At 31.2% G+C, this 15,968-nt stretch overlaps 2 protein-coding genes across 5 annotated transcripts in view; one reads left to right on the plus strand and one right to left on the minus strand.

The window, feature by feature from the left end:
- The first annotated feature begins 665 nt into the window (after positions 1 to 665).
- Positions 666 to 14,319, plus strand: LOC143255799 (uncharacterized). 4 transcript variants are annotated; one of them, XM_076512033.1, is made up of 3 exons: positions 666 to 908; positions 5,045 to 5,288; positions 11,872 to 14,319. In XM_076512033.1, exons 2-3 carry the CDS (start codon positions 5,058 to 5,060, stop codon positions 14,005 to 14,007), a joined length of 2,367 nt encoding a protein of 788 aa, XP_076368148.1. In that variant the 5' UTR covers positions 666 to 908; positions 5,045 to 5,057; the 3' UTR covers positions 14,008 to 14,319. The 4 variants fall into 4 exon arrangements, with proteins under 4 accessions (XP_076368148.1, XP_076368147.1, XP_076368149.1 ...); XM_076512032.1 differs by having other exon boundaries at positions 666 to 846; XM_076512034.1 differs by lacking the exon at positions 666 to 908 and adding an exon at positions 936 to 1,306.
- Positions 11,679 to 15,968, minus strand: part of LOC143255798 (uncharacterized) — a 35,780-nt gene continuing 31,490 nt past the window's right edge. Inside the window, exon 5 of the mRNA XM_076512031.1 lies at positions 11,679 to 12,133. The gene's annotated coding sequence lies outside the window, so the exon portion shown is untranslated. The remainder of the gene's footprint in view (positions 12,134 to 15,968) is intronic.

The raw sequence follows: 15,968 nt of genomic DNA on the forward strand, positions 1-15,968 counted from the left end.
CAAAAGTTATGTTTTTTTTATATATTCAACCTGAATAGTACCTTATGCACGTATGGGCTAAACGACCTGGTGGATTACTCACTAGACAAAAGGTAATGAATAAGTCAGTAGTAGCGGTTGTCACAAGTGCTTTAAATGAAGCAATACACTGGCTCCATTGATTATATTAGGTTATAGGTAGTGTTTTTGTTTTACTTTGAATTTCACACAAAACCAGTCCAAGACTATCTATGATGCCATCCCTAATTTAGCAGCAGCAGCTATCAGGCAACAAGTCAATACCAATCACCAGCAATCCTGGGCTACTTTTACTAACGAATAATGGGGTTCACGTTACAGCCTCTCTCCCTGGCTAAATAGGCGAGCATGTTCATGCAAAAACAGTCTTTTTATGAAAGAGGAAAAAATTAGGTGTAATGAAGAACGTTAAGGTTTACACTACATAATGTGTATGTTTTTTTATAGCAAAGCCACATCGGGCAATTTGCTGTATTTACCAACGACAATCGAACCCTTGATTTTAGCTTTGTAAATCAAAGACTTACCGCTGTTCCAGCAGGGGACCACGACACAATAAAAATTATGTTTAACCAGTGTTTATACACGAGCTCTTTGCATACAGATATACATATTGTTCTTCCTTAAGGCTAGAGTGAATCCAGTTGTAATACTTACTTACATGCTAGTTAATTCATTTTTACAGGATGATATTTGTTCAACATTGAAATTATTTAAGATAAATAAATCACAGGTTATTTGTTACCGTACCTAATAAACACCGGGAGAAGGCGTTCTAAGGTTGATTTTTTTTTTTCGTTAGGCGAGTTTTTCTGTAGTGTTAGTAATGTAAGTATGAAATATAACGCATATTGAGTTTCTAACGCGTAGCAAATGTATAAAAGAGGAAAGTAAGAGAACTCTGATTTTTAGAAAAGTACAAGTTTAACATTGTGTCAGAAAAAATTTAGAAACATTTTCTGTTGTTTTTTTTAAATTGTAGACCCTTTTTTAAAGTATTAAATATAACGTGTACTGTTCGATCTTTTATTTTGCAAGCGGAACAATGGGAATAATTTCGAATATACTTTAAATTTAATATATTTAAGTTAAGTTTGATCAGATTGAAAGAAAAAAAAGAAAAATTTGAAATTGGATTGAGAATCCTATTTCTTATGAGTTCCGGATTTTCATATGGGATTTATTCAAAGCTTATCTTTTGGTGATCTTACGTAATTTATGGATATAGGAAAAGTATATACTATTTTTTAAATAAAAATGTTATAAAAAGACAACCTTTATGCTCCAGGTAATTATATAATAATTTTTCATTTTAACCAGTGTTTAGCCTTTGTGGCTTCATCAGGGCTAGTACGTACAACATTTTGATTTTAGAATATTTTTCGAATTAAGTACTGCTTGTAAATTGTAATGTTATATTTCTTGAGTTAAGCTTTGTAACGAAAAGTGAAAATGACACGGGAGGCTGAATATTTGAATCCAGTTAGCTTCATCATTCTTTCTTGGCATATATATCTTTATACCTATAGTATTGAAAATTCTAGGTGTCTTTTGTAATTGCAAAACTTCAGTAAACATTTTAATTGATGACTGAGGCTATGTCTATATGTCTGTGCATGTAGGCTGGATGCTATTTTTCTACGTATATTCTTTAGATTAAGCCAAGTCTGTCAGAGACCTAAATTCAAAGACAAACGTATGGTCATAACACAAATGTTAGTATTATGTATAAACTCGTATAAATAATCGTACTTGAAATTGAAAAAAACAAACAAACTCAGACGCCAAAATAATATACATATAAGCATATCCTTTCTTATATGTACTAATTTTGGTGCTTTCTCAGCGAAATTAAGGCCTGCTACAAAAATATGTTGGTCTCATGAATAGAGTTTTACAAGATTTGTGGTATTGTCATGGTGTTTTTTTATGATGTGCACCAAAACCTTTAGAGCATTGTTAACTAGCTGATATTTAATGTACTAATGGGATATAGGGTGTCCACCAGGGTGATGTAGGTGGGGTATGCATTTGGATCTAACTCCCTTTCATATTATATATGGATGGGAGTTAGATGCCAGGCTTGGTGACAATCACCCCAGCAATTTGCCAGTTAATTGATGGAACACTTGATAAAGACTTACGAATAGAAAACATGTCAAATTTAGTGAAAATTGGTACAGATGTGTGCCAGTTATAAACAAACAAACAAACAGACTTTTGCAAATGACATTTCAGATGTGGTTTTGTTTTATATTTTTTCTACATTTATTCTAGATTTTCATTAGATTTGCATATTAATCTGTTGTAACATTTTTGTCATGACTTATTCCATACATGTCTTAAGCTAGAGTTAGGCAATTAGTGTAACATGACCATCCAGTTACTGATGAGTTTCATCAGTTAATTACATTAAACTAATTGTGTATGATCACATGATATCTGCATAACTGAAAACAGTAATAATTGGAAATGCTAAAAGTAAGAGTTGATTTGTTTTCATGATAGTGATTGATTAAAATAAACAGTCTTGAATAAATCAAATGTAGTTAAGAGATATCTTGATGAAAATATATTGATTATTTAGATAGCTCAAATAATTGAAAACAGTAACAATTGGAAACATTAATTTGGGTTAGTTAATTATGTTTGGGGCATTAATCAATTTAATCATAATTTCAATTAATGTTGATGTAATCAATGGTCATAGTTAATAGATCTGAGCTTTTAATGAGTTAAATTGCTCATCTCTGCCTTTAGCCCATGTTATTTGTAATGTACATATTTAACTAGTTTGTCTTGATACAAGGATGATCACATGAAAGCATCTGCATCTTACTTGTGTTTATAAGATGAATGCCCATAGAATAAGATGATGTTGTAATGAAGTTTTATTTGCAAAATGTGAGTCATGATAGAATTGGAAAGCACATTATTGGTTCTTTCACTGAAGTTCTTACAGATTATTATTTGTTGGTTTGTAGTAGATACTGGGTGATATACACTCTGACACCAGTGTGTGTATCATTATAGCTATATGTTGTTTACGTATCACAAAGTAGCTGTCAAGTTTCAGTGTTATCTGCCACAAATAAAATATTAAATAACTTAATTTAGGATTTTTGTTTCATATCATATATATTTTATTGGTTATATGCCATTAGTACTGTTTAAGACAGTGTGAAACTGAAAAAAAATGCATATGTGTGTTGAAACTACTTTCTCTGATTTCAAGTCTTCTGATAGCTTGTTCCATTTATTGTGGTTTTTATATAATTTACAAAACATATTTGCATATTTTTTGTATTAAATTATTTTGTCATTTGAATATGAATATTATGCTGATTCGTATGTGTGGTAGCTGACTGTAAATGTGTTAAACATAAATCACAGGCATGCTGATTACGTTTTAGAAAGGCATTTGTAGGGCTGATCATGAATTAAAAATCCTCATTTCTTTTATATTGAGAGAAAAGGTACGTATGGTCTAGCATGCACTGAGAATACAAAACCTGTGATGTTAATTCTGTCTCGTGTAGTTTTGTTGTTTTAAGTTCTCTTTGCATAAAATGCAAGTAAAGATAATAGTAAAATAGTGTGCGTGTGCAGAATTGTATAACATTTTTTCTGACATAAATGTATAGGTATTAAAATATAGCACATTTTATATGTTATACCACTAAATTACGTAGTTTAGTTGTTATATACTTACAGTAAGATAACCCAAACTGACATGTTGTTGTGAGTGGATTTTTGGATTAATCCAGCAGTGAAAGACTTTGTGAATGTCACTTCTGTTGGTACAGTATGATTCTAGTAGACCTTGTAGCAAAGCTCCATGACTTCTGTGTCTTAAACCCAAAGAAACAATTTTGTTACAATTTTAACATTTCCAGACAAAGGTATCACTAGTCATTAGTAAAAAGTTTTAGTGGAATAACAGAACTATATTATTAAGTGATATCCTTGCCATAGATAGCTATAGACAAAGGTATTACTAGTCATTAGTAAAAAGTTTTAGTGGAATAACAGAATCATATTATTAACTGATATCCTTACTAAAGATAGCTATATTTTGCCAGATGATGTTTTAGATGTTGTTAGGTTTTATGTTTTTCTACATTTATTTTGGATTTGTTGGTGAAGGAGAGGAATTATTTTGGTTTAATCAGGAAGAGTTCAGATCTGTTAAAAGCAGTTTGTTGTGTCTAAGCAAAGTAAATTTTAAAATAGAATTTAATCATTACAATGATTAAAAAATATAACCTACTTAGATGGTGCTGATAAAAATAAGTTTTATGTAATTGTAAAATTAAGGAACTATTTATCTTTCATATTTTAAAATAATGTTAATTTAGGTACTCTTATTTTTTTTTATAACTTTTTTAAAGAATACAGAAAACCTTTTTGCATAGCAATTATAATTATGGTGTAGATTATAGTAGAATTACCATCATTCAATCCACCAGTGTCATTAACCAGAAATACTAAATATTTGTGTGTACAGTGATGTTCATGATTATATATAATTTAACGTTAATTTACAAACAAAATGTTGTGTTATTCATAAGAATAAGGTACACACTTGGGTTTTAAGTAACAACAATAGGTAGTTTTTTTCTCCTTACATTTCCTGATATAGCAATTGCTGGAAGTTATCAAATAGTTCAGTGTAATGAATTATATCAACAAGTTAGTATTTTTTAAAGTGACATTTTTCTAACAGCAAAAAAAAAAGTCTAGGAATTTGATGCCATGAACAAAAGTACTCTGAAGCTTTAAAATCACATGATACAAGATGAGAAAAAGGAAATATTATGCATTTCTTTAAGAGACATGCAGAAAAGCCAGTAAGATAATCAGAGATTAAGTTTTCTTTTTATACTTGCATAGTGTTACAAATAAGAATAAATTAATAGAAAAGTGCAATTGAGGTGCAAGTAATTATCTTTCTCGTACTGAAGCTTTATTCAGAAAAGTCCATTATTCAAATAAAAGTGATGCATTTGTTTTGTATCTTGATTAGGTAAAGTTAAGCAATGAATCTTGAAGCAGATATGTCATTGTCACAAGTGGCTGTCATGAGTAAGGGTTCCAAGGGAAACCAGTATCAACAACCTACAGAATTTCAGTGTCCTGTTTGCAAGAAATACTTCAGCAGAAAATGTACACTTCAAATGCATCTTCTAATCCATCAAGATGTCAAACCGCACATTTGCCCTTTTTGTGGACAAAGCTTTCGTCAGAAGGGAACACTGATGAGACACAAAGTGAGATTGGTGTTGTTTATTTCTCTAATTACAATTAAACAATTCTAAGCACTTACTAAGTTAAAATTACCATTATTACTAAATGATGGGTATTGAGTAGTTTTCATTCTTACTGTGCAATGTGATCATAGTGCAATTCACTTGACAATCTTTCATTGTAGTTTCAAAACTATAAAGTTGTTTATCCTTGAATTTGTTAGTTCTGTTCAAGCCATTTTAAATTTCCCTAAAGACTTGCATCATTTTGGTAAGTATATGAATGATAAGGGCTGGCTTTAAGATGTATGTATATATATATATAGTTTTGATTATTTTTAGTTTATAACTTGGGACATCTGAGATGGATCAATAGGTTCCTTGTTGCTCGAGAACATTATGTTATCTTTAGTGCATGATCTTTCTTGTGGTTTGGCTTCCAACTGACCTGTATTGAAATTGGAATCACTGCATAACCCCTCTATCACTTACAATATGCACTTGATTTGTATGCTTGTTCCATGTACATGTATACTGTATGACCTTCTGTAGTTGATATTTATCGAAAAGTGTGTAGAGTTAAAGTTTTATACAGGTTGTAGATATAAACTAGATTGGTATCTCAAGGTGATTACACGTAATAGCTGTTCATTTGGGTTGTCTTCTCAGCAGATGTTGTTTTTACTGATACAAGCTAATGCACATGTGTTTGAATGTAAACTGTTTGATTGATTAACTGTTTATTCACTTTATACACTATAAAGTTAAATTACCTCTTCTTTTTTTTTTTTTGGTTTCTTGGTGTTCATAACTGGTTCTGTATCTATCAAACAATGACATTATTACCAGAGTAAAATAACAAATTAAAAACTTAAATTCCATCACTGTGTAGAACTGTTCCTATTCCAACATTTGAGATATATGCATACTGTAAATAAGTGTTTATTTTTTATTAGCCCGGCATGTCCAGGTGGGTTAAGGTGTTCAACTCATAATGTGAGGGCCGTAGGTTTGAATCCCCGTCATACCAAACATGCTCGCCCTTTCAGCCATGGGAGTGTTATAATGTTACAGTCAATCCCACTATTTGTTGGTAAAAGAGTAGCCCAAGAGTTGGCAGTGGGTGGTGATGAACAATTGCCTTCCCTCTAGTCTTACACTGCTAAATTAGGGATGGCTAGAGCAGATAGCCCTCATGTAGCTTTGTGTGAAATTCAAAAAACTAAAAACAAACCTATGCCTATTTTATCTTATGGAATTCAACTTGACATTAGGGAATCCTATTCTACTTAACATGCTTTCGGTTTAGCTGGTATGAGGGTTGAGTAATTGTAACTTAATAATAAAAGAAGTGATTAAAAACGTATCTTAAAAAAGATACTTATCTTCTTACAATTCTCTTTAGTAGGAAAAATTTTTTACACCTTAGCTTTCATCATTTAGGATAGTTCTAGTTGGCAGAATTTACTTTTACTAATTTTTACAGTTGAGTCAGCCATATGAAGCTTATAAAACAACCTAGTATGAAGTCTTTATATGGCATTCACATGTTGGTGATAACACACTAATATTATCAGTATATGACTTAGAACAGTCTGTTGCACCTTTAAGGATTATATCCATAAGTCTTCAAAAAGTTGCAGATACATGTTTTTGAACAAAAAGCCAATACTTTGAATTGATAATGTGAACTATCAGTTATAAGCTCAATATAATATTTATTCTTGTAATTTTACAAGTATTTACTGATATCCACTGGACATTGCCATTTATATGCAAGCAACACACTTCAGTGATCAATGTTTCATTGAAGTTACAGTCAGCAGAAGGCACATTTATTTCAATAACATTTTTCAGACATATTAACTTCTTTCTGTTGGATAAAATATAAACCAGTGAGACAGGATATTGATAATATTTTCATATATTAGTTGTTTGTTATATAATTCCATTTACTACCAGTGGCTTAGCTATGAAGTGTCCCAAGGGTCAATAATTTGTCGTTCATAAGCAAGGAACACTGGACAGAACACTTTTCTTCCATTCCATGTTAGGAAGCAAAAGTTTGAACTGTTTTTATTAATTTATTACCTTCACCACTGAAGTTGGACAAAAATTATTTTTCCATTCCTTTGTGTGTATGTGTGCTGTCAGCAATAGTTCTTGAAAACAGCCAAATGGATGTGGTTGAAAGTTGGTATAAATTTGGACTTTGACCTAACTTAGAAGTGATTAGTTTTTGAAGAGTTAAGATTTAAATACCTATCTGTTAGTGACTGTTTTTCACACTATTTTTACTGTATAACTCAGTTGAAAATTATCAGGTTTTGATGAAACTTGGTTGTATGTAGAATATTATTCCTCATTGTCTTGCCTAAAATGATGGGTGTCCATCAATAAAGGCAGACATATGAACACATTTTCATATCTTATGAGAACTGAATATGATTGCTGTTTTGGGAAGGTATATACACTACTGAGTACCCCTTTTTGTTCACACGTTTTCATTTATAATAATCGAGCCCAATGTCTGTTTAGCTCACTACTTCCACATTATTAATTTCAAGTGTCAAGTTTGGCAAATGAGTTTCAGTTGTGATTATTTAAGTAAAAGAGGATTTTACTTTAGAGAAAGTAAAAGCTTTCTTTTCTAACATCTCATTCATTTCCTGACTGCTTTCAGTCATCAGTGTTCTCTTTTTACATGTGTAACTTTACTGGGATAATTCATAGATAGGTGGCCTATTTGATTACATTTATATTGTTTGAGGCCTGGTATGGCCAGGTGGTTAAAGCACTCAAATCATAATCAAAGGTTGTAGGTTTGAATCCCTATCACACCAAACATGCTTGCCCTTTCAGCTGTGAGGGAATTATAATGTGATGGTCAATCCAACTATTTGTTAGTAAAATAGTAGCCCAAGAGTTGGCTATGGATGGTGATGACTAGCTGCCTTCCCTCTAGACTTACACTGCTAAATTGGGGATTGTTAGCGCAGATAGCCCTCGAGTAGCATTGCGTGAAATTCAAAACAAATGAAACCAAAATTTATAATGTTTGACAACATTTTAATAATTTTCATATCTATTAATCACCTCTTTTTAGTCACATTTAGTTTATTTGTGCTAATACACATAGTACTTCATGAAGTTTAGCATGTAGGCAGTAGAAACAACAGCATATTTCCAAGTACTGTCTTAATGAAACATGAAGTTAAGATATAAAATAATTTATTTTCTCATTCAATAACTTTATGGTTGCATAACTTACATTATTTTTACAGTTTCCTAAAAATGAGTTGAATAGTTCTTGAGCCAACTTAGTTTATTAATGATCTAGCACAGGTATGAATAGGTTAGTTAGGTTATTATTAAATTTAAAAGCAATTTCTAATTCTACTGGACCTCCCCAAAAATTTGACACCATTTTCTACCTATCTATTTTCTCATATTTGGTACATATAAAAGCATCTTCCTAAATTTTTAATAAGTTTATTAACAGTAAGATCTGACTTATTGTCAGATTTTCCAGCTGGCAGGGATGGTAGGTTAACTGCAGTAAACATGAAGTGGTGATAAATCCTCAAAGGTGTCCCTGTTGTAGATGAACAGTTAACAGATGGTAATCTGTAGAGTTTGAAGGTGGTCTAGGGGCAGGAGTCTGTTACTTAGTGTTTTAACATTTCCACCTGCTTGGTCAAAACTACAGTGAACTGCTTCAGACTTGACACATTAGCTTCATTAAATACCTTTGTAATTCTGTAGAAGCTTTGCAGTAACATTGACTTCTTTCTAATTATTATCTAACTTATCATTACAATATTTATTTTGGGAAATCCAAGGCTAACCTTGCATATAATTAAAAAATACCTCACCCTCTCAGAGAAGAGATTCTGTTTGAATGCCAATGTAACGTATCAAACAACCATGTTTTTATCACTGTAAGATAACTTATAAAATGGTTAACTCTCAACACAATTTAGATTTTTCAGAAATTGGTAATAATAATGCCTGGTCAGGACCTGGATATTTAAAACTTAGAAATACATATTTAAAAAAAAATGTAAACAAAGAGAAAACAAACGACAATGCTGTCAGTGTTAGAGCACATGTGATAGTAATAAGTAATTAAAACAAAAGAGCTAGAATAAGAAAACTAGTTTTTAATCTTACCCAAAAAATCAGTATAGAACAGTTCCCAAAAGTCAAATTGCAATTAATAATCATGCAGATATATGCAATAAAATTTTTCACTTTTTATAGTTAAGAAATACATGATGTATTTCAGTGAAACTGCTCTAACCACTCGTGCTTAACTTCACATCTTTCTTTTCCTTATCTTATAAGGTTGTACACGAAGTTAATATATATATATATATATATATCAAAGACTGGGGAGACTTGTGTTGGATTCTTAATATAAAAATGGCTCCTTTATTATTTATTATTCACTAGAAGGCCAAATGAACTAGATTTTTTAATGACAAATAAAAAGTTTAACTGAACTAAATGATAGAATGAAAAAATACAAGTGGTAAATACAACTGTAGCTAAAGTAGAATAAAGAGTGCTATCTTACAGCTTTGTTAAGAGGTATACCAATAAACATCTTTGGTGATGTAATTCTTGGTTATGAGAAACCCACTTGAAATAAAAATATATCTTAGAATGGCTGGTGTGGGTATTAACACTTTTATTGATAAGCAGAGAACAACGTTTCAACCTTCCTAGGTCATCTTCAGGTTAAGAAAGAGAGAGTTTCCAAGTGACCATTGCCAGACACGTCTTAGGAATGAGAGTATAAATGGGTACAATCCCATACCTGTTTATACTCTCGTCCCTAAGACATATGTCCATCACTGGTCACATTCAAACTCTCTTTCTTAACCTGAAGATGACCTAGGAAAGTTGGAAAGTTGTTCTCTGCTTATCAATAAAAGTGTTCATACCCATACCAGCCATTCTGAGACACAGAAACATGTTTGGTTTTTGGCATGTTTTAAGTTACTTACGTCAGACCTTGATAATAATTTGAAACTCCTGTTATAAGAATTGCAGACTGTAGGTAACTTTATCATATAAGTAACTTGTAAGTCTTGAGCATTTGGATGAGTCATGGTATTTTCCAATTATCCAACAAAGGACCAAGACAGATTAACAAAATGTGTTTGTTTCAGGCTTTTGCTTATTATCACCAATGTATTACTGTGCTATAAGATGACTGACAGTCACACAGGTGAGATACGTCTGACCCCAGTTGGCATCTCTTGATATTTGCATCTTAGAGTATGAACTAACACAATAATTGTACAGGTTCTAATACTCTCACTTCTTCAGTCACATGTAGCTCAATTTGATAGATTGTACACTTTGTTTGGTTTCTGTTTCCTAAAAGAGGCTGGAACTTCTTCCAGTAATTATAATTACTTGGTATTTTGTTATTATATGTCTTAACCATATGTTGCAAGCTGGATTCTGAATATCCAACCATAGGACTTGGAATGCCTGTCTTCATTTTTTGCTTTTTTCCAGACTAATACCAGATGCAGTGACAATGCATCTGTTTTTTAAAAGTTTTGTCCTTATTTAACTGTTACTTTTCAAATCATAATGTTAAAAATGTTTGAGTATCATACTTTACCTTAACATCACCTGTTTCACTTCTAAGTCGCGTACTGTGACATCATTGTCTGTGAGAATCATTATGTGTGGACTTTAAATGGTAATATAAACTGTAATAAATATTTGTGTGTATATATGATATTGCATTACTTGGTATTTTTCAAAGATTGGAAATATGGTAGTTGATTATGTATTATCCAAATGACATCTAACTTCATCTTTAGTTCATTGAATTTCCTAGTATGTTGTAACTTTACCAAAATTAAAACTGAAACCTTTTAGTAAGCTTTTTTTTTTGCTATATTTTATTACACATAAATAGCACAAGTTAGTTATTGTTCTATATAGGATGTAATCTTGTATTTGCATATGCTGAATTACTAAATTTATTTTAAAGTGCTGATTTGAAATTGGTCTCTGTACCTCAGAAATAATTTGTAGTAGAACATTCAACCAATATGTTTTTTCACAGAGCAGAATCAGTGTTTAGCACTACATAGAATTAACAAATGTCTCTTACAAATAAAAAAATAAGGTTTGATCAGCTATATACAGAAGGATTAACTAACTGTTGAACTAAGTTTTTATGTAGCATACTTTAACTTCTGATTTTATACCTTTGTTTTTATTTTGTTTCTATTCTTTATATATTAATTTGGTTTAAATAGTAAAGTTATTTATTATAAATTGTCACTCTATATCTAAACATCCAAACTGTTATGAAAAAAACTTTTTGCTTCATTAACTTTCTAATTTGAATTAAAAAAATAACTTCACTACTTGACCAAAATGTAAAGCATAAATTCATTTTTTTTACTAACAGCTGTTTCTGAAACATTTATATTGGTGATTCTCAAAAGAATCAGTTTTTTAAATGAAAATGAAAATGAAAAATATTCAGTTATTTAAGAAGCATACAATTTTAGGTATATAAATTTAACTAAAACCAATTTAAACTTTTTTTCCTTTTTTCTTCCAATTTTAGGCATTACATAGTAAAACTGCACTCTTTCATTGTGAGCTGTGTAAAAAAAATTACAGACAGAAAAATGTATTTCTTCATCATTTACGACATCGGCACAATGTTGCTACTGATAGTTTGGATAGAAGGAGGGATACCACTCGACTAGCAGATAACCAGAGTCTTCTGAGACAGTTGCCATCCTTTGCCAAGGCTGATGATCGTGTGATCAACATGTCTGATAAAACATTTGAAAACTTGCTTTTGAACTCTTTAGGAACAGAATCTGTAAATACAATGAGACAAAAATATAAGATATCTTCTAGTTTTCCTAGTTCTACAACTGATCAGTCTTTAATAGTTGAGTTAACAGGAGTACAAAGTAACAAAATGGAATGGATTAATCATTCTGAAAATCAAAATCCTCTTCATCCTCATTACAGCAATGATAATAAAGTCAGTTATGGTAAATGTAAGAGAGAGATCTGTGAAATACCAAAGATGGATGTTACAATTAGGTGGCAGTGTCAGTATTGTTCCTTTAATATTAGATTTGACCATCAGGCTTGCTGGGACCACCTCTCTATACACCGGAATGACCAACCTTATGATTGTTACAGGTGTTTGCAGCTATTTAGAAATGAAAAGGATTGCAAAAGTCACATGTTAAAGAATCATTCATTGCTGATGAATCAAATAGATTCTAAATTGAGAGCTAACAAAGAACTAGTTTATGAAGAGTCAGCAAATTCAGAGCTGCTGATCTCAGATGTGGAATCTGACATCTCTGTTCATTCAGGTGTTGTAGCTGAGCTTGAAAAGGCAGAAGGTCAACATTCAGAAGTTTCTGATTCTCTTTACCTACAAGACATGACGTACACATGTATTCCCTGTCAGTTAGATTTTTCATGTGAAGATGAGTTTGAAGTACACGTAAAGTCCCATGTTCAGAGCATTTTAGTAACTGATGAGGACCCAGAAAAACATTTTGTCATTCCTGGCCTGTATGAGAAATCAGATCAGCTTTCTCATGACTCGGCTCCAAGTTCTGAAATATGTTCTGTAAAATCAGGTGATTCTGCTATAACTTCCCAAGCTTCTTGTTCACTACATCTTCCAAATTATGATAGACATGAAGAGGAAAGAGAGGACTCAGGTTGTTATAAACATAAAAAGTCATTCCTGTGTGATGAAGAAGGAAGAAATCTGAATTTAAATAATTGTTTAGGAATGAGTGAAAAAGTAAATGATGCAGATCCCAAAAAACATATACATTCTGAGAGAGACATTTCAAAAAGAAACACTATAAATGGAGAGACTTGTGAAAGAAATAATAATAGCAGTATGAGAAATAGATGCAGAACTATAGTGAGAACTGTCATGGCATTTCTTTGTCCATATTGTGATCTTTATTTTGATAAGAAAACTGGGTTACAGAAACATGTTGACAAACATGTGCGACTTTTGGCAGTACAATTAATAAATGGTGTAGGTGTCAACAGAGAAAAAAAGATTTCCTTCAGAAAAAAAGCAAAAATGTCCTGCCTGTTTGTTAAGGAAGAATCATGTAAAAGAAATTGCAGTAAGTCACATGATGTGTCAGTGTTGCAAAATAAAGATAAATTTAGCACAGACTCTAATTGTTCCAATCAGAAGCAGTTTGTGTGTCAAAAGTGTGGTGAAAAATTTCAAAAAAGAAACAGTTATTTGTATCATAAACAATTACATTTTGGAAAAAGATCATTTTCCTCTTTTTGCAAATCTCAGAAACTTATATACAAACATTTAAAATACATAAGAAACAGACACATAAAACAGTATCAGTGTTCTAAGTGCATGAAAACATTTTTCTGCTATAAAGTTATGAAGCTTCATCATAATCAATGTTTAAGCAAATGCCTAGGAAGTTGCCTGGAGAAGTATGTAGAAAATCTTTCTCTTCCTATAACAGATCTGACAAAAAAAAATGATAATATGCCATCTGGTGTAATTGGTATAATTCCTGTTGGTGCCTTGCAGTGTTCTTCTCACACATTTTCTGAAAATTTCAATGCAAATAACAAAGTGATTGGAATTCCAGTTTTATCTCTTCAGTCTCTACCAGAGCTGGGTTCTCTTCCATTTATTGGGAAAATTTCATTAAATCCAACAGCAAAATAGGAGTGTAATGAGTTTTGTATCAGCTCTATGTATATACAAGTCACTAGCCAGTGAAATAACTCATGAGTTATGATGTTGCAGAATAATCAAACATAAGCTTATAATGCAGTTCTGCAAATGTCTTATTAATATTCTCATTTGGTTCCTGTGTAGATTAATTATTAGCTGTATATTTATATTTTGTATGTTTAAAGTATTGAGATTGTTTGTAGTGTATTACGTTTTGTGTAACAAATATGTATGTTGTTTTCGGAGTTTGACTGTTAGTGTCAAAAATAAACCCAGAACAGTATGGCTTGATTTTGAACTTTATATCTATAGTTTGCTTTATGTGAATAGAGGGGTCCATTTGTTACATTATCATTGATTTGGACTGCTGCAACTTTCAACTTGTATTATCACTGACTGCAAATTACTACAACATTGTAGGTTTTTTGCTGTCTGCCCAAATAGGTTATTACTTATGAAGCTCTTAATTTCTTAACATGTTTTTTTCTGTATGTAGAGGTTGTTAAACATTTATTTTGAAAAAAAACTGTATTTTTGATTAAATTTAGTACACTGATAAAAGCACTTTAAGGTTTCATTAGAAAGATTATATCTCTGAACTTGAAGAAATGTCTATAAATGATAATTTGGAACTGCAGTTGTAGGCTGAAATTCAATTTTTATGTTTTGTAACTCAGTTCATGAGATAGTAAGGAGAGAACTTGGTAGTATAATTTTTGTTACTTCTATTAAATATTTAAAATGGTACTAAATATGTAATGAAAAGGAATTGTACATAAAGTAAGAAGATAGTTATTTTTTGTTATGTAGTATTTAACTGTAAAGAAGTATTTGTGAAAAGTACTGCATTTAAATATGCTTTGTGAAAAAAAGGTGTTAATTGAAATTTTTATAACAGTTAATACAAAGCAGCCATTCAGTGCAAATATAAATTGGAAATAAATTCATTTCAGAATTGTTTTCACTTTAAAGTTTATATTTGGATTTTGAAGACTGAAGTAAAAATTGCAAACAACTGAAAATGTAGCAGTTCCCACAACAACAAAATAGCATTTACATACATTGACTCTACGTTTTTGGATAAAAATTATGTACCTGTTATATTTTATTTTATTAATTTTTGTGAGAAACTGAAATCTGATCTGAAACTTAGTATAAAACTTATAAATTTGACTATAGATTCCTTATTAAATGAAAATTAAACTTATACGATAACATGTTCTGAAACTTAAAAAAAAGCTATATTTATATATCTCTGAATAAATTATCCAACAAAAATCAATACCTGTAATGCCATAGTATTAGGAAGTAGTTTGTTTAAGAATTCGGTATTTAACTTGAAGCACACATAGGATGGCCAACTCTCAGTTCATTAACTGAATTTTAAAATTCAAAACTAGAACTGACAATATACAAGCTAATATAGTAATGAATGTCAGAACTTCCTTGGTGACTAAACAGTAAGCTTGAGGGATTATAATTCTGGGATTTTTTTTTGTAATATAGAGCTAGTGCAGATAGCCAGTTGTGTGGGTTTTTAGTAAACTAACATTTAGCATTAGGTTTGATTGAGCAGATCTGAGTATAACCAAGTGGTTATCATGCCTGACTGAGGAATCCATGAGTTTCAGGACTATAGATATGGTGTCACCAAATTCACTTCTCATTTTCAGCTAAGAAGCATTATAAGAGTGACAGTACATGCTAATATTGAGTTTAAAATATTCACTTCAGGCAGTGTTGTTTGCCTTCCATTTGGTCTCTACTTCAAAATTAGGTACAATTATATCTGAACCATAGAAGCTCCTTACTTGGCTGTTTAGTCCATTGTGTGCATACAGTGTTTAAGCACATAAATAGCAGGATGTGTTGCTGGTTGTGTTTGTAAGCCAGAAGAATAGCACAGTATTATTCACTTGATTTACATTTAAGTCATCAAAAAATCAGTTAAA

The sequence above is a fragment of the Tachypleus tridentatus genome, chromosome 7 (genome assembly GCF_004210375.1).
Source record: "Tachypleus tridentatus isolate NWPU-2018 chromosome 7, ASM421037v1, whole genome shotgun sequence".
NCBI classification, from domain to species: domain Eukaryota; kingdom Metazoa; phylum Arthropoda; class Merostomata; order Xiphosura; family Limulidae; genus Tachypleus; species Tachypleus tridentatus.

Bases quoted from the DNA above. Each gene is read 5' to 3' on its own strand.
- LOC143255799 (XM_076512033.1), top strand. From the start codon at position 5,058: ATGAATCTTGAAGCAGATATGTCATTGTCACAAGTGGCTGTCATGAGT. The intron at 5,289-11,871 runs GTGAGATTGGTG...TTCCAATTTTAG, and splicing joins GAACACTGATGAGACACAAA to GCATTACATAGTAAAACTGC.